Genomic DNA, 18,003 nt, shown 5'->3' with positions numbered 1-18,003 from the left:
ACAGCATCCTCACTTGGCTGCGAGTTTAGGTTTTAGGTTTCAGCATGTCAAGCTTATATTTTGCGGTTAAATAAACAAAAATACAAGCGATTTCAAGGACTTTTAGTTACTTCAGAAACTGCTAGAACCTAAGTTTTTTAAAAGGTCCAGCTATCAGCGTCTGGTGAGTATTTATGAACACTCTGTGGTCCGTATTAATAACTCGAATACTACGAAAAATCGGCTAACATACATGGGGTATATTCTGATAGTCCACGACGTGAGCAATTAAAAAAATGTATGTCGAGGTTTGGACCACCCGGTAGATGAAATATCGTATACCAAAAATATCTTTATCCCTAGTTTTATATCATTTCCACCGCCGAACAGGTATCATAACCTGGAAGTATTAGATGAACAATGAACGTAGGTAGGTATTTTTTATTCCAAAAATAATCAATTGTGTTGTATTCTTTTAATTTATTTCTTTTCACATCATATGTTTTTTTTAAATTAAAATACTTACCTACTTGTTATTTCTTTTTTCCAGCACCGAGGCATGGTAACCTCCTTCGTAAGCAGCGTGGATGCTCTCAGCGACTTCCTTCAAACCAAGGCCTACGACCCCCTCCTCAAACTCCTCGGCATCCACTGGGTCTTCGTCATGTTCTCAATAGTCTGCTTCCTCGGCACACTCTACACAGTATTATGGGTCCCTGAAACTAAGGATCGTAGCGTAGAAGAAATATATGCTATTCTAGAGGATTCTAGAAAGAAGGAGAAGAGGAAAGATGTGGAGACGGGGAAGGAGGTGTGTCGGTTATGATTTTTTGAGTAGATTGTGGGAAAGTAAGGACGCTAAGCACAAAGAATTTCGTACTTTGGCCCGCCATTTCCTCCTTTATCGCACGCGCTGCATGCATCGCATGATTATATTGCTGTGTTGCTCACACAGTGGCATTGATCGCCGGTATCATCAGCGAGACAGCAATATAATTATGCCCGTGTGATAGAGATAGCAAATTCAGGGCCAATGTAGGACTTTTTTTGATGTTGTCGTCCTTACTTTAGTGTGATTTTCTGAGGTTGTAAATGCCATTTTTTTATCCTGACCCCTCACTAATGTCTTGTAAATCTATGACTGGACTGTGACTCTGTGATCTGTGCAAACCAGATGTCACTTACTAGATGGATCATTTAAGACGACCTGAGGTCCGCTCATTAGCGCTCTCATACTGAATAATTAAGTAAGCCTGATTACTCACTTTATTTCAGGTCCGTGGTGAATAATTCTTTATCATCGTATTTTCACGGAGACGCACGAACGGGTTATGCTATTTCAATCAGTCGCAGTATTAAGTACTAAGATAGACTGAAGTAGCATGACAAATCGGAAAAATCATCCATTTCTTCAAAGTAGCGTGATAAGTCTTAGAAAAAAGTGTCCAAATTGTATACTTTTGTTATGTCCATAGAAAAGAAGCTGCTTTTTAGGGTTCCGTAGTCAACTTAGGAACCCTTATAGTTTCGCCATGTCCGTCTGTCTGTCTGTCTGTCAGAGGCTTTGCTCCGTGGTCGTTAATGCTAAAAAGCTGAAATTTGGCATGGATTTATAAATCAATAAAGCCGACAAAGTCGTACAATAAAATCTAAATTTTTTTTTTTTTGAGGGTACCTCCCCTACACGTAAAGTGGGGGTGATTTTTTTTCTGCTTCAACCCTACAGTGTGGGTTATCGTTGGAAAGGGCTTTCAAAACTAATAGGGGTCTTCAACAAACATTTTTTGATTATGTGAATATATTCGGAGATAATCGCACCGAAAGAAAAAAAAAATGTGTCCCTCCCCTCTAACTTTTGAACCATAGGTCCAAAAAATATGAAAAAAATCGTGGAAGTAGAGCTTAAGAAAGACTTTAAATGAAAACTATAGCGGACATGATCAGTTAAGCTGTTTTTGAGTTATCGCAAAAAGTTTCCCCTTCATAGTAAAAAGACTTTAATTAGGTACTGATTATGCAAATTTGCCTATTTGTTTAACTCGCGTTTCATCCCTTGGTTAACAATTTACTATACGTTAAGCTCCAGTTTAGCTTATTGTGACGGAAGAGTAACTACGGAAACCTACACTGAGCGTGGCCCGACATGCTCTTGGCCGGTTTTCTTGTGATCTCGGAGTCCTTCCAAAAGCAAACTTTCGTGAGACATATTCTAAAATTTTTAGATACCACGGTTACACTCACCTTAATTATTCGTCGCCATGGGCGACATGTTTCGAACCCATCGTGGGTCCTTCTTCAGGCTTGAGTGAACATAACGCCAATAGCGATGAATAATTCAAGTGAGTGTAACCCTGGTATGCTAGTTGGTAGTAGATGGTACCCTAGATGCTTTATAAACAGTCTGTGGATGGGTTCTATGTCTGCAAATCGTAGTAAGAACTCATGTATGATTTGTTGTTTGTGTCAAATGACATCCAGTGATTAACATGAATAGTGTTAAAACAGTGAGTACATTATACGAATTAAAAGGGATAATGTCATACATAAGAAAGGGACAGCATGATTGGTCCCTGAATTGCTGTACTCATTCTGTGCTATTGTTATTATAGCACGGTTCACTATGTTAACGGCACCAATCATGGAAAATTTAGGAGAAAATTTGGAGTGTTTTTGATATTTCACCGACACCTGTAAAATGTCTACCGCTTTACGCTTTAAAAGTTGAATGTCCAATTCGTCCTTTATGTTTTCTATGTATTTAATGAAAGCTACTGCAATTGGTTTCAATATTATTAACCAATTAAAACTATGGTTTTTTGCTCCAGTCATGGAATGTATGGCGCCATTCATTTTCAAAATAACAAATATCAATGAAAAATCAAACTTAAGCAGCTATTTGGCTCATGTTTATGGTAAAATGTTGCCAGCGATTAAAAACTGATGATAAATATTTGTTTTACAAGATTTGTCTATACCATTCCATTACTGGTGCCTGTTCCATTATAGGGGTGTTTACTATATGGATCTTAAATAGTAATTAGTGAGTACTGGTTGCCATCGAACGATATTTTCATAGGAATTTGACGTTTGTGGTGACGCTTCCACACTGTCGCTTAATTACTTTAGATGCAGTCAAAGAATTTGATTTCAGTACCATATCGGTCCTTGTCGCAGCGACAACCAATATGAAGTCGCTAGTGACCTCATACTATTGTCACCGTGACAAGGTCCGAAATGGTAGATACGAAATATGGCGTTTATTGCAATACGGTTTGATAATTGACAAAAATTGTGTTTACAGCCTAATTAACTTAGAAAATCACACAGAACCTTGTCGTAATCGCATTTTGCTCAATCCACTGGTGCCTTAATACGTATGACGTAAAGTTTAATATGACAGGGTTCTTAGTTATATGACTCCTCTGTGCATAGTAGACGTCCCACGAGACAGAGCATATAAGACAGCCAATTATCGGCGCAAACGTACTTATTATGCGAGTACTTACACATTTATACAAACTACAAGCCAGGACCAAAACAAAGGCGAATTCTGATTGTGATATTCGGTAATGATTATGAATTCGTTATGAATATACATGATGAATGTCAAAATTGGTGTTTCTTTTTACACTGGCATATCATATCCATAACAAATTCATAACCTGTAACAAGCAGAATTAGCCTCCGGGGCATTGATTTTTTTTTAATTATACATTAAATGCCGTTGACTTCGAGGTATCGCTAAGTGAATTTAAGGAAACTAAATGGTATAGTTAATTTATTATTAGTTAATTTATATTAATAAAAAATGATGTTTATTCAAAAATAAACATCATTTTTTATTATTTTTATACAAAAAATATTAAAACTTACGTATTGCGTTGTTATAATACGGGCATTACATTTAACTCAACCAAACAATTGAAAACAACATATCTTGACATATCAATTTCATTTCGAACATTGATCGTCCGAGATATTAATAACGTTTAGTAGAAAATGTATGAACTCTTACTAACCACTAATCAATATGTAAACAGGCCCTAAGACAAGTGTACACGCTCGTAAAGGCCTTATAAGATTATTGATTATCTCCGAAATTGAATTAATTAGAATAACGGTGTCTTTGAGAAAGTTACTTAATTTAAGCTCAGAGATGCACCCTTGAAATTAACGAAAAAAAAACGGTTTATATTCTAAAATGTATATGTACAGTAAAGGAATTAAATTTTTGCGCCTTATCACAAGGACAGTCAATATGAAAACAGCTACGGCTCTAATCGGATTATCACTGTGTCAATGTAGATACAAAATGGCGTAGAAATATCATTCTTTGACTTAATTATTGCAAAATCTACAAGACGTAGGTACTTATACATTAGAATGAGACTTGCTTTGTCTATATGGTCAAGTATTTGAACGCACCGTGATCACTACGACTAGTGTTTTTTTTATATTGTACTTAACTAGTATTTTACATTTGTAAGCTGATTAAGAGCGCGTCTTTTATGCACTATTTAGTGGGAAGCAATCTATGACTGAGCAATGAAAATGAATTACTTTGAAAGAACAAGGTGACCCATTTTTATTGCTTATGAGGGTATTTGATCGAATGTATTATAGAACTCGCTTCGCCTAATGATAACGATTGTGATATTATTGACGAATTAATGTTTAATGTTGGTATTTTTATTTATAAGTCTATTTTTATGACATTAAAAGTATTTTATTTATAATGATATATGATTTTTTTTTATTTATAAAGGTTCCCTTCGTACCTGTAAATAATTAGATAGGCACATACCTAATTAAAAGAAAACAGACGAATTGAGATTTTTTAACCTTTAGGGGAAGTACGGACAAAACGTTTTGTTTTTGAACCATATCTTGTTATTTAAAGTAATTATAGCTAGTTCAGAAAAAATATACAGGAATGAAAAAAATATTTTTTGTCCATATAGTATGGGTAAAATGTCACACTAAGCATGGACATTACGGCAACCTAAAATTGTAAGGACATAGTTTACAAAGAAGATTTTTTAGGACATCAGTACATGAACAACAAGTTTAGTTTAGTTTACATTTATGGAATTTTATTTCGCTCAAAAGTTACGGTTTTTTTTGTTTAATTCTCACTGCACCCACCTTGAAGTATTTCTGTTTTGCCTTATGGTTGACTGGTAGAGAATGCCTATTGGAATTAAGTCCGCCTGTTGTACTCTTTTATATGTGCAATAAACTTTAAATAAATAAATGTGGAGGAATTAATTATCGCTATTATCAGAATAGAAATTGTACAACAAATCCATTTAAAACCAAAATTTTAAATGCTTATCGCAAAAAAGAGAAAAAATGTACTTAGAAAGTACTCTCAGAAAAGTATCATTTTCTACACACACAACAACAAAGACCAACTTTCAGAGCATGAGAAATGAAAAGGGTAATATACTAGGTTATTTTTTAGGGTTCCGTACCCAAAGGGTCAAACGGGACCCTATTACTGAGACTCCGCTGTCCGTCCGTCCGTCCGTCCATCTGTCACTAGTCTGAATCTCAAGAACCGTGATAGTTAGCCAGTTGAAATTTCTACAGATTAAACAGAATAAAATAAATATTTCTTTCCAATCTCGAGGTTCTCATCCAATCACCGAAGTTAAGCAACGTCGGGCGGGGTCAGTACTTGGATGGGTGACCGTTTTTATAGATAATGTTACGGAAACCTTCCTGTGCGAGTCCGACTCGCACTTGGCCGGTTTTTTTATTTTTACCTTTAGATGTTTAAATATAATTCAATTTCACTGTTCGTACTAAGGCAATAACTTTTTATGACTCTTTCAACACGGCTTGCCCAATATGGATTTACAATCAGGTGTGATTCCGTAGGTAGACGTTGTGAAATGATGAGAATATGTGGGTTATTGTGCTTGATATTCTTCACTGGGAGTATAGATGGCGCGAAGGAAAAGCGTAAGTATTATGAATTATGAAAATACAATTTATAACAAGAAAAATACCCCTTCGGCCGCGTACGCAATCAGAGCTTCGTAACCAGATGCGATCGAAAACTATTTCTGCCTTGTACGAAACCGGTTGCGATCAAATACTAATTCCGTCTTACTAGTTATCAGTTACGATCGAACACTTTTCTTTGTTGTACGATACCTTTCGACCGTTGATAAAGTCAGCTAAGATTATATTTATACACCTTGTTATACAGTATAAGTACTGTACACGTTATATATGTAGTCAAAAATCAGAACACAAAAATTGTACCAGTTGATAATATTCAAATACTTTGTTGGCAAATACAATGTAACCTTGTTCCTTAAAAGACACTGGCTTAAGAGACGTGGAGCACTGACATTCAGGATAAGAAATTATCATGAGTATCATGACAAAATATTTGAAAAAAAAACCTATAGCTAGATGGCCCAGACATTGGTTTCGTATAAGAACGAGAAGTGTTCGATCGTAACTGGTTACGGATAAGACGAAATTAGTTTTTGATCGCAACCGGTTTCGTACAAGGCAGAAATAGTTTTCGATCGCATCTGGTTACGAAGCTCTGGTTGCGTACGCGGCCGAAGGGAAAAATACTTCGATACAGTTTAAGTACATAATAAAAACAAATTTATACAATTATATTGCCCGGAAAACGGAAACATGGTCGCCCTAAATCTACTTGGCGCGGTTCCGTGGAGCAAGAATTGGGTGTATTTGGGATGGGGTGGGAGGTTACCCAAGCTGCCCAGGACCGGAGTCAGTGGAAGAAAATGGTTCGAGCCCTACACCCCACCAGGGGGTAACAGGATGAAAAGAAGAAAGAATATTACCGATCATAATTTTTAAGGTTGCCGGAGAGTAACAAAAAAATGGAACTATATTTCTAAGCCACTGGCTCAAGAATCGCAGACAGTTGATTATTTTAGACAATGATTTTCAATAAATCAATATACATAGAAAACATCCATAACTCAGGAACGAATTGCTTAGGAACAACACAAATAAATGCCCCTACCAGGATTCGAACCCGGGACCTTCTGCTTCGTGGCGACTGAGGTCATAATGCTATCTCCTGTACCCTTGTTAAGACCAGTCAAGAGTGAAAGAGATGGCATTATAACCTCAGTCGCCAGTTGGTATTGCGATGAATATAGGCTAGGAGAAGATCAAATAGGTATGACGCGGACATTGGCACTGCCAAGAGTCGGTGCAAACCATTCCTTTATTTATTTTATGACGCAAACTTAGCCTGGTCTGTGTCTATTACTAATAAGAAGTTTTTTTATTGTGACTAACTCTTTCACAACCCTAATATTGTTTTACCTTCTAAAACCAGTGGAATTTTCGGGCCCCATAACGGCTGCAGTCCCAGAAGATCTACGCCGACACCGAAAAGCTGACTTACAACTATCCAATGACTCACAGCGACCCAAACCCGACGCACAGAGCCCTCAACCCGACGCACAGCGTTCCCAACCCGAGTTGAAGAGTCTCCAAATATCGATGAAACGTCACAAGCCCGACTCGAAGCGTCACCAAATTGACTTACAGCGTTACCAAGATATGCTGGCGCGGGGTACGTATTTTAATTTTTGATGTATTTAAAAAATAGTTATTTGTACAACCAGAGAGCAAAGTTCGATGTTTCTTCGAGTGCTTGTTTACTCAAAAGGGCACGACATGTAAACAACTTTGATCTCGTGTAGTACACAAGACTTCACCTCAGAAGTGAGAACGTATTTGGAAGGATACATACAACCCGAAAAAAAGTAATCCTTCATAACTGTTTTACTCGTGTTTTCTTAAGGTATTCTAAACAATTGAGTTTAATTACCGACAAAAAACACAATAACATAACCAAAGAAATTTCAGTGAAATAATATGAAGATAACCACAAAATAACGGACATCAACTTACAGTTCAATCGACAACTTTTTTTGTAAAAAAAACTTTGTAAGATACGGTCCAAATTGTGGATACTAAGTACTATTTGTCAACTATATTAGATATCGTTAAAAGCAGAATAATTTATTTTGCGAAATATTCTCTAGAACTGTGTCGTATGCAAAATTATATTATGCCGCATTTTGACTTCTAATCCTTGTAGTCGTGTTCCTAGGCTTCAAGAAACCCAATGTTGCCAGGATGAAAAGTGGTGTCATTACCACTAGCCCCTTGAATTTCTCCCTTACAATTCTCATACATTTGCCATCGAAAACATCATGCCTAGTTCACGAATCTGACTTATGTGATTATAATAGGTCTTAGTGTAATTGCGCTACCTAATTAATATTGGTGTCAATTTAAAGGACGTGTTACCTTTTCAGTGACATACTTTGTGTTTACTTTGCCTCCTTGCAAAACTAACTATTGAATTGTAACATTTAATACTTTTTATGACACAGCAAGGTCAGAGCAGAGATATAAACTTATTATATTAACCGCTAAGGCCGTTTAAGTCAATCAAAATTAAACCTCAACTTACTGACTCAAAGTCCTGTATTGAACGTACCTAGATCACCCCTCACACAACAGCAGCCGCCGTCGCCCAAACAAGAAGGACTTCGGTCGCATCCGCAACCTCCACGACGTGCAGTATGAAGTTAACAGCCAGTACATCCGCAGCGGGAACCTGACGGACACGATCAACTACCCGTACATGGCGGCCGTGATGATCAACGGAAGGCTGTGGTGCGCCGGCGCCATTGTCGACGTCGGCTGGGTGCTCACGGCGGCACATTGTCTCAATTAGTAAGTTTTTATTTAATAAAGGCCTCATAATAGTGGATCTAGAGCGTTGACGTCTAGTCAACTCTTTGGCTGCTGGTTGGCTCAACGTTGGCCCAACTACGCAGCGACATCATTTTCTATATCACTGACTAGCTACTGACGTGGGGTCTCAGTTACTCAAGCTTTACCTCTAATCTACTTATTTGGACACAAACTTATACCCAATCAATAAATATTATAGGGCATTCTAAAGCAAATTGACTACGTTCCATGGTAAGCTCAGGAAGGCTTGTGTTGTGGGTACTCAGACAACGATATATAACTATCTTCTTTCTTCTAATCATAGACCTCCTCAGTCGTCACTCATCATTCGGTTAAATCAGTCAAACATACGTTCACTCACGCATTTGTATCAACCATTGTTGTATCATTTGTAATGTACTACATACTAAGGAGTAAATAGGTTTATAATTTCCTCACTTACTCGACTGCTCATCGACTCACTGATTACTAACTTAATCAGTAACACCTTTAATTAAATACGGACCAGACGTTATCACATTATTAATCGAAGTTAACAAATCCCAAACCACTAGCCCTCAATGGATTATTAAATCTATTCTTTTTCAGGAGCCTTTCTGCCACCAATACCATATATACAATACTTATCATATAAACAAATACAAATCTACCACTATATTTTGTCCCTTAGCAGCAAGATTGCAATCACATAGCAATTTCCTCATGTCAGTCTATTTCCTCATATTTTCACTCACTCACCTAGTCACATAATCACCTACCAAAGATAGTGTACGAACTCAGTCACTGATAAGCAGATTTATTTACCTAAATCCTCCGAACAATCTCAGTGTGTTATCAGTGCTCTCCGTGAAGCAACTCAATCGCTACGTAAAAGTCCGCGTCGGCAGCGTGAAACCCCACGAGGGCGGGGAGCTGGTGGACGTCACCGGTGCCGTGAGGCATCCTAAGTTTGAGGAGGAGCCGGTGCCCCATGCTGACGTCGCACTGTTGAAGCTACAGAACAACCTTGGTAAGATGTATATGGTTATAATGCGAAGGTACCAATATAAATGTCTGAATTCTAAAACCATCATCAGTCAATCGTGCGTTTCTGTTCAGATGCTGGCTTAAATACCATATCTTAAGGGTACCTACATTTAGAGGCGAGTATAGCAGCGTCCAGTGGCGGGGCAAGACCAAAATTTTATGTGGGCAAGGTACTTTTAGCCAGAGATGGGAAAAATAGTTTATAAAAAGTATTTAAATACAAAATACAAATACTTCCTTGATATACTATTTCAAATGCAAAATACAAAATAGTTTACAAATTTGTATTTAAAATACTAAATACAAAATAGGTATTTTCAAAATACTTTTTTAAAATACAAATACTTTGCGATAAAAGGTACTCTTTAAGTAGTGAATACCTAGTCTGAATTAAAAAGTTAGTATTGCTCGGAATTTACAAGTTGGAAATGCTTTCTTTATTCTTTAAAAATAGTGTGTATACCAGTCCTCTAGAGTGCAAATTTTGTGTCTCCTCATGTTTACCGGTTGAATGGACTTTTAAGTGATGGTTATTAACGGTCAATTATTAAAAGTATTAATTTAGATTTGTAATTTTTTACAGCTAGTATATACCTTTCGTTGGTTGGTGAAAACGTCTCGTTTGTGTTTCACCAGGGCAGAAAAGTTTGTTTACCTCTCGTGCCTTGAAACCTTTGCAACGCTTAAGATTCCACATTTTTAATCTCTCGCTACGCTCTATTTGCGGCGTTACTAAACAGATTCACCAGTTCCATGTTAAAATAATAAATAAATATTATAGGACATTATTACACAAATTGACTAAGTCCCACAGCAATAAGCTCATTAAGGCTTGTGTTGTGGGTACTAGACAATGATATTTATAAATATTTATAAATACTTAAATACATATACATAAGGTCGATATTTAAACGATAGATACAATAACAGCAATTAAGCAAACGCGGATCGGTCCGCGCGATCTCGCCAACTATTACATAAACCCTAGAGGTTTTCAATAGTGGCTTATTGTGTTAAACCCTGTTTCAAAAAATTCATAGTGAATAAATAAACTAAAAAAAAAACATAGAAAACATCCATGACTCAGGAACAAATATCTGTGTTCATCGCACAAATAAATGCCCATACCAGGATTTGAACCCGGGACCATCGGCTTCATAGGCAGGGCCACTACCCACTAGGCCAGACCGCTCGCCATAAAAGAATGAGAGAGTTGCAAGGATTGTAACTCCTACTTACTTTACCTAATAAAAAGTATTTTGAAAATAGAAAATAGGTCCCAAAAACTATTTGAAATAAAATACAAAATAGTTTTCTTTAAAAGGTATTTAAATACAAAATAGGTATTTTGCATTTTGTATTTGCATTTTAAATACAAGTATTTCAAATAAGTCACATCTCTGCTTTTAGCGAGGCCCTCTGGTGCCGCAAGAAATAACGAACATTTTTACGGTGTGTCCAAGATATAGGTACTTATTGGAGGCGCGAGGCCCCTCGGGCCGCGAGGCCGTAGGCGGTGGCCCACGTCACCCACGCCTAACGCCGCCTCTGGCAGCGTCAGTATGTGCAGCAATACGTGGGAAACGTGTAACTTTTCTTGATAACATGGGTGACGTATTGAACATTCTACTTTCGACTGCAATGCAATTTATTCTACTTTACATCAGTAACGCTGCTAAAGTCGCCATCCGAATGTTACCTTTGAAGTTAAAAGAGTTCTACCGGCTCGTCAGATTCAGTGCAGTACCTACCGCACCGACTGGACCCAACCATTTGCTGCGTCCTGCAACACCGTCGACGCTGCTATATGTGTCCCGTCTACATTGACTTACGTCGATAACATATACTCGTATGAGAGTAAAGTCCGGATTCATCTTGAGAGTCGCAATCGCAAGGCTGGAATCTCGACACAATGCGAATTTTAGTTCAACAAGGAGGAGTTTTGGCCGAATGGTGTCAAGTTTCGGCGGTTCCGCGACCAGTTCCCTGACACTGCGGGCTTGCGTAATGCATAGTTTTAAAATATATTTTTAAAGTATTTATGTATGGGCCTCTAGTTACCTGTAATAAAGATTTTCATTTGATTTCAAAACTACCAGCTCAGTACCCATACAAATGTGTATGCAGGAGCTATTAGCTTTGCTGACTGTACATTCGATTGTATGAATATAGATACGCAAATAGGTAAGGACTCACAGTTATCGATTATGGTTAACAACTTATCATTGTGGATTACTGTAATTGGCTTTATACACTTAAAATTTAAAATTGCACATGTAATTATTATAAGCTGTTATAATCCTGAATAAAAAAAATAAAAAAAAAAAGTAATAATACTTGAATTGTTTCAGAATTCTCGAAATACGTAAACTTGATTCGGATCTATGACGGAGCCCGCGAGCCGTATGCGCAGAGCTTCGTCACCGTGGCAGGATGGGGGGCCACCTCAGTGAGTACCCACTTTATTAACTAGGTATTGGTAAATCTTACTGCACGACATGACGTAATCCAGTAAAATGGCGGCCCACCTCTCAGGATGGGTCGATGCGAAAACTAATAAACTGTCGGCCACCAGTACGAGTAAGTGGTTAATGAGGTGTTTCCGTTTTGAAATAAGCATATATCGACGACTACTAACACAACAAGATTAACTATTTCCACAAAGCTATGTAGGACTTTTAGGTGTAGAAATTAATTAGCTTTAATGTTGCCTTACACCATGTTTTCATTCAGAACATACATTCAGAGTAAATAAAACGCTAACTTATCCAAGATGGTACGCATTTTCCAAGATGTCGGCAGTTCCTCGAGGTCCCAATTTGTCAAATGGTGTAGACATGAAAAGGGACATTTAATTAACAATTACTCTTATAAGTATAGGTTAACTGGAAGAGATCCCTCCCTCCCTCTTAGGGATCTTCGCCTTTGTACTACATATTTATGTTCTATCTGATGTAATCAATGTCTTATTTCTCGTACAATACATTATTTCCAAATGACACGATTGTCCTAGAAATTTTGAGGTTTGTGAGGTTTTTGATTGTGCTAACGCCAGGAAATCGTTACCGTATTTGCCAATGTAAAATAATAATTTTACTATAGTATTTTATGCAACAGTTGTATAAGAAGGGTCAAAAAAGGCGAGTGGCGTGAGTTACAATGTGAGCCGGAGCCGAAGGCGTAGGCGAACATTGTAAAGGAATACGCCACGAGAATTTTTTGACCTACTTACACAACGTTGCATACAATATTTTTCCTACGAGTCAACAAAAATAAATCTTAATTTAGGTAAACAAATTACAGCAAAAGTATATATAGCCAAGACGCGCGAGCATACCTTGTTACGCGCCCGGCCCGCCCCGGGCCGCGGCCGGCCGGTCGGCGACACCTCCTCGTAACTCATGCCCTGGTACTTGCTACTTGCTAAATTAATTTTTTGGACAGTTTTTTCTCAATTTTGGCCACCGTAGCCTACGGAGACTAACAAGCAACGCTAACAGGTCTTCGTAGTCTATGGGTGTTGCTATATTACGGGTGTCACATGCGTGTTTCTGACTCATGAAGTAATTATTTTTACTATGCAACCAAATGAATATTTTGTAAGTTGGCAGCAATGCACTTAGTTTAAAACTGTATTCGTTTTGGTTTTGTTAGGTTGGTAGCCATTAATCGCAGTAACGTTATAGCTTATAAAAGCACAAGAGCTTTTATGAGGAATAGACAATATAGACTTTTCTTGAAATCTTTTATGTATGTTCTTATATTCGTGTTAATGAATGCATAAATGACAGATAACAGTAGAGGAGTAGGAAAAATATAGAATCTTTTATCTATGCGTGCAGGGTTCAGAAACAGCGTTCCGCGAGCAGACGTCCAACTTGCTCGTGGCCAGGCTGAAGGTCCGCACTCACAATTACTGCGAGGATGCCTACCAGCTGGTGAACGGCTTCCAGTTTGGTGAAGACATGTTCTGTGCGTCTCTGAGGAACGGGACCAGGGATGCTTGTCTGGTAATCTTGATAGTTCTTTTTAGTAGTACTTAATAGTATTTATTATACAATCATGATATACAGTCAGCGTCAAATACTTTGTAGCAACCAAAGTAGCCAAATAGTTCGGTACACCATATATTTAGTATGGTGTTCCGAACTATTTGGCCACTTTGACTGCTACGAAGTATTTGACGCTGACTGTACAAGAGAGATAAAACCTAACTAATTAAGGAAAATTAGGTATATCAGTAGTGCAAAAGACAGCAACGCGTGCATATATGAATATTACTCATGAAATAGTCGCGCGTTGGTGTCTTTTCCACCGGATCGCGGCGCCACGTGATTGGTTGAATTCATTATAATTGACTACAGCGTTTGTTTATGAATATTATAATTAAGTAAGGAGCCCATACATGAAAAGTACGCTTTTACAGTTTGGTATAGAAATCATAATACAACCGTTACAGTTCACGAGTAGAAAAAAAGGTTTGTGGTTGGTATTAGTGACACTAGTGATAGCGATACCTAGGAGGACTTCTACCACGACGCTCAACGCTCAAGACAATTCGCTATTTTGTATGGTTTACGAATAAAAGCAAATAAAGGTTTTTTTTTATTCCTGATGATCACAAAAACTGAAAAGAACTACTTATATTATTACACATTACAACTGCTATACATTTAAGCTTAAAATAAATTTTAAAGTGGAAAACTTACTGCCTCGGGTGAGACTTGAACTCACGGCGTCTGGATCGATACTCCAGCGCTCTGCCATCTGAGCCACCAATACCTCATCCATAGGCAGCAAATTTTTCCACCATATGAGTCTAGGGGACCTTAGTGACATATACCGTATGAACATTACACTTCTTAGACTCCCGAAGTTCCACGACATATTTTTTCTAAGCTTAATAGCATCGTTTGCAGACGTTTCTGCTAGTTAAAAAATAATTTTGCTATACATTTGTTGCTAGTTTGATGCAGGCGCTCCAGCGGTACAACACAATGCACTAATGGGCATTATGAGCTTCGGACCAGAGCGCTGTGGAGGCATGCAGCCTGCGGTCTTCATCAAGGCTCTATACTTCAGGTATTGACTGTAGCTATTTCAGCAGTTCAACACAACTGATAGGTATCATGTGCTTCGAACCTGAGCGCTGTGGAGGCATGCAGCCTGCAGTCTTCATCAAGGCTTTATACTTCAGGTATTGACTGCAGCTATTCCAGCAGTTCAACACAACTGATAGGTATCATGTGCTTCGGACCTGAGCGTTGTGGAAGCATGCAGCCTGCGGTCTTCATTGGGGCTTTATTCTTCAGGTATGGACTGAAGCTATTCCAGGCTCCAGCAGTCCAACACAACTGATAGGCATCATGAGCTTCGGACCAGAGCGCTGTGGAGGCATGCAGCCTGCGGTCTTCATCAGGGCTTTATACTTCAGGTATTGACTACAGCTATTCCAGCAGTTCAACACAACTGACAGGCATCATGAGCTCTGGAACTGAGCGCTGTGGAGGCATGCAGCCTGCGGTCTTCAACAGGGCTTTATACTTCAGGTACTGACTCCAAGTGAGTTTTCTTTAACACATTTAAAGAATCAAAGTAACCAAAAGTATAAGTATGTAGCCTGCGGTCTTCATCAAGGCTTACTTCAGGTATTGACTTCAGCCATTCCAGCACTTCAACACAATGCTCTGATGGGTGTCTTGAGCTTCAACTGCATATGATGCAGCCTGCGGCCTGCAGTCTTCATCAGGACCTTGTCCTTTAGTTACCATCAGTATGTCTTTTTAAAGATCGAATAATCTCCCCAGTCGGGTAACCGGGTAACTCAGTTGGTACTGGGTCTATGGTTTATTTATCTTTAGAACTTATTAGCACCCATTCTAATTTCTTTTTGTCGGTAAAGTCGACAACCACGCATATTCTTAATGAAGTTTTCTCTCATTAAACCCCTTGACGCGAAAAGAGGGCTGTTATACCTAAGTTCGATCGCTGTGTCTTATCTGGCACCGTAGCTCTTAAACGGGTAAACCGATTTATATGCGGTTTTTTTTCTAGCGCTGGTTCTTGAACATATTTTATCAAAATCGGTTCATCTGTTTTATTGCGTTGGAAGTTTTATTATTAATTAATATCAAGTTATCGTTTATGTTTATGTGACTGACGTACCAAAGGATTAAGTTAAGCCATACTTACAACACCATCGTTCTTTTTTTTAGCTGTCGCGTAAAAATAGTAAATATCCCATTATTTGACAACCGTTTTTGTTATTTTTCTAGGGATTTCGTGAAACACACCATAGTCGGGTACAAGTCGACCAGCGAACTAATCGATGCCATGAAAGAAGCGGAAAGCGCTCCGCGCCCGCCTCTGATGGATATTCCATAAGCGCATAGCAGACTACGTACTTTAGTTTGAATGTTATAATAATAAACCTGAGCGGAGTTTACTATGGAGTCGAAAGGTTATTGTTTTTTTTTTTTGTTTCATGGTACAATCGCATTTAAATATATCAGGGGGCCTAGCCAAGAGGAAAATCGTTTGCAAAAAACAAAAAGCTGCCATTTCCATACATTATTTACGTTTATCTTAGCGTTTTGTTTCGTTTTATGCAAACCAGTGTGATCTCTTGGCTACGCCCCCAGAACAGCCAGTGCTTAAAATATCTGAAAATGCACTTTTATGTCTTATATGACAATAGAGGCTTTGTTTAGATCAGCCCGCGTAGCCAACACGCCAATCGTTAACGCTTCGTAGCAACCGAAAAGCAACTGTACCTGTCACACTAATATGGAAAAGTGATAGAGAGAGATAACTATGACACGCTACCGAGCGTTAACGATTGGCACGTTGGCTATGCACCGTGATATTTATTTACATCTCGGCTGCGACAAGGAAATTAGTATGATGCAATTTTTAACTTTCAGACTAAAAATAGTCATAGTAGTAAGACTGATTGTAGTAGTTTGATGCAATGATTTGTCAAACGCCAACTTCGGAACCAAAGCATAGGGAGATAATTAAGCATATAGTGCTCACTCCATACATCAGTACCCCTAGTGTAAATTTAATCGACATCATAACGTGACGAACGCGTTTGCGTTTTGTATAGGATTTTGAGTTTCCAAAACGTCCCGCTTGGCGCGCTCATTCTAAATCACATACAAAATGAGACTAACCGCAAACACGTACGTCACGTTTCGAAATCGAATTTATTTACACTAGGGGTACTGTTTTCTTACCAAAACGCTTATTCAAGTACTTACCGGATTTATCAGTACCGCTACTTAACACTAGATGTCACGAGTGAATTGCTCAAATGCTCAACAATTTACAAAGCTAACATTACAAGTTACAAGCAGCAGGAGTTGAAATTAGAGTTTCGGTTATAAATATTGGCTGAAAATTTTTGAGCATTAGACTTTTCGTTAGTCGCGACATCTAGCAGTAGGTACTAATAAATCCGCTATATACTTGACGCTAGATGTCAAAATAATAAGCGTTTTGGTACAGAAGGTGGAGATAAGGAACGAAATCTCCATGTACCAAAAAGTGTCATCAAAAAACTTTATATAGGTGGCGATACAATACCTAGAGTAGTTAAACAAAGAAATCAAATCATGGACAGCGCAATTCACTCCGTCAATAACGCCTAGGTTCTTAGCTACTCTAGCGCTACTCTGGAGAGATTTGGAACTATTATTTATAGCTGACAGCTGGACACTTTTGCAACAGTTCTACCATAAGAGATGCCACTCCTCTTAATTCCACACTCCATACGAAAAATAAAAAAACAAAAAAATAAAAAAAAATAAGTAAACTGATGTATGGAATGAGCACTCTATGACCAAAGTCACCGCACCATCTACACCAGCTCAAATTTCGAAGAAGGAATTCGTCATTGAGTTTATACTTCGTACCTCGCCGGTCGCGTGCGTCCAGTCAACGGCCTTATGCAATCAATGGATCTTTGGCGATCAATATACCTACTTTGGCGTATGGCCCTATGCATCCGATTTGCATGTCGCTCCGTTTGAGCGAGACAACGCTAGGCGCGTATTACAGCGACATCCCGCTCGCACGTTGGAGCAGTGTGCCATGTTAACTTTTCGTTCAATATGGATAGTACCTTTGATCAGCAATCGAATATAAAATATAAATGAAAAGGTTGTTTTTGGCGTGCAAATTTTGGTCACTGCTGGGACTCAAAAACATGTGAAATATGCC

At 38.3% G+C, this 18,003-nt stretch overlaps 2 protein-coding genes across 2 annotated transcripts in view; both read left to right on the top strand.

Annotated features, from left to right (window-relative positions):
* LOC133530156 (solute carrier family 2, facilitated glucose transporter member 8-like) overlaps positions 1 to 4,718 on the top strand; it is a 102,919-nt gene extending 98,201 nt beyond the window's left edge. The window contains exon 9 of the mRNA XM_061868013.1: positions 530 to 4,718. Within this exon, the coding sequence (XP_061723997.1) occupies positions 530 to 805 (276 nt within the window). The 3' untranslated portion in view covers positions 806 to 4,718. The remainder of the gene's footprint in view (positions 1 to 529) is intronic.
* A 918-nt stretch (positions 4,719 to 5,636) lies between these two features.
* On the top strand, positions 5,637 to 16,239 carry LOC133530159 (trypsin 3A1-like). The gene is made up of 8 exons (XM_061868017.1): positions 5,637 to 5,946; positions 7,319 to 7,558; positions 8,499 to 8,733; positions 9,582 to 9,763; positions 12,132 to 12,229; positions 13,623 to 13,790; positions 14,747 to 14,862; positions 16,056 to 16,239. The coding sequence occupies exons 1-8, from the start codon at positions 5,805 to 5,807 to the stop codon at positions 16,162 to 16,164; spliced, it is 1,290 nt and encodes a 429-aa protein (XP_061724001.1). The 5' UTR covers positions 5,637 to 5,804; the 3' UTR covers positions 16,165 to 16,239.
* Positions 16,240 to 18,003: the final 1,764 nt, after the last annotated feature.

This window comes from Cydia pomonella, chromosome 22, assembly GCF_033807575.1.
Source record: "Cydia pomonella isolate Wapato2018A chromosome 22, ilCydPomo1, whole genome shotgun sequence".
Taxonomy (NCBI): domain Eukaryota; kingdom Metazoa; phylum Arthropoda; class Insecta; order Lepidoptera; family Tortricidae; genus Cydia; species Cydia pomonella.
This window is presented reverse-complemented; position numbering and strand designations above follow the sequence as displayed.

Bases quoted from the DNA above. Each gene is read 5' to 3' on its own strand.
- LOC133530159 (XM_061868017.1), top strand. From the start codon at position 5,805: ATGACTCTTTCAACACGGCTTGCCCAATATGGATTTACAATCAGGTGT. The intron at 7,559-8,498 runs GTACGTATTTTA...GAACGTACCTAG, and splicing joins CCAAGATATGCTGGCGCGGG to ATCACCCCTCACACAACAGC. The intron at 9,764-12,131 runs GTAAGATGTATA...GAATTGTTTCAG, and splicing joins GAAGCTACAGAACAACCTTG to AATTCTCGAAATACGTAAAC.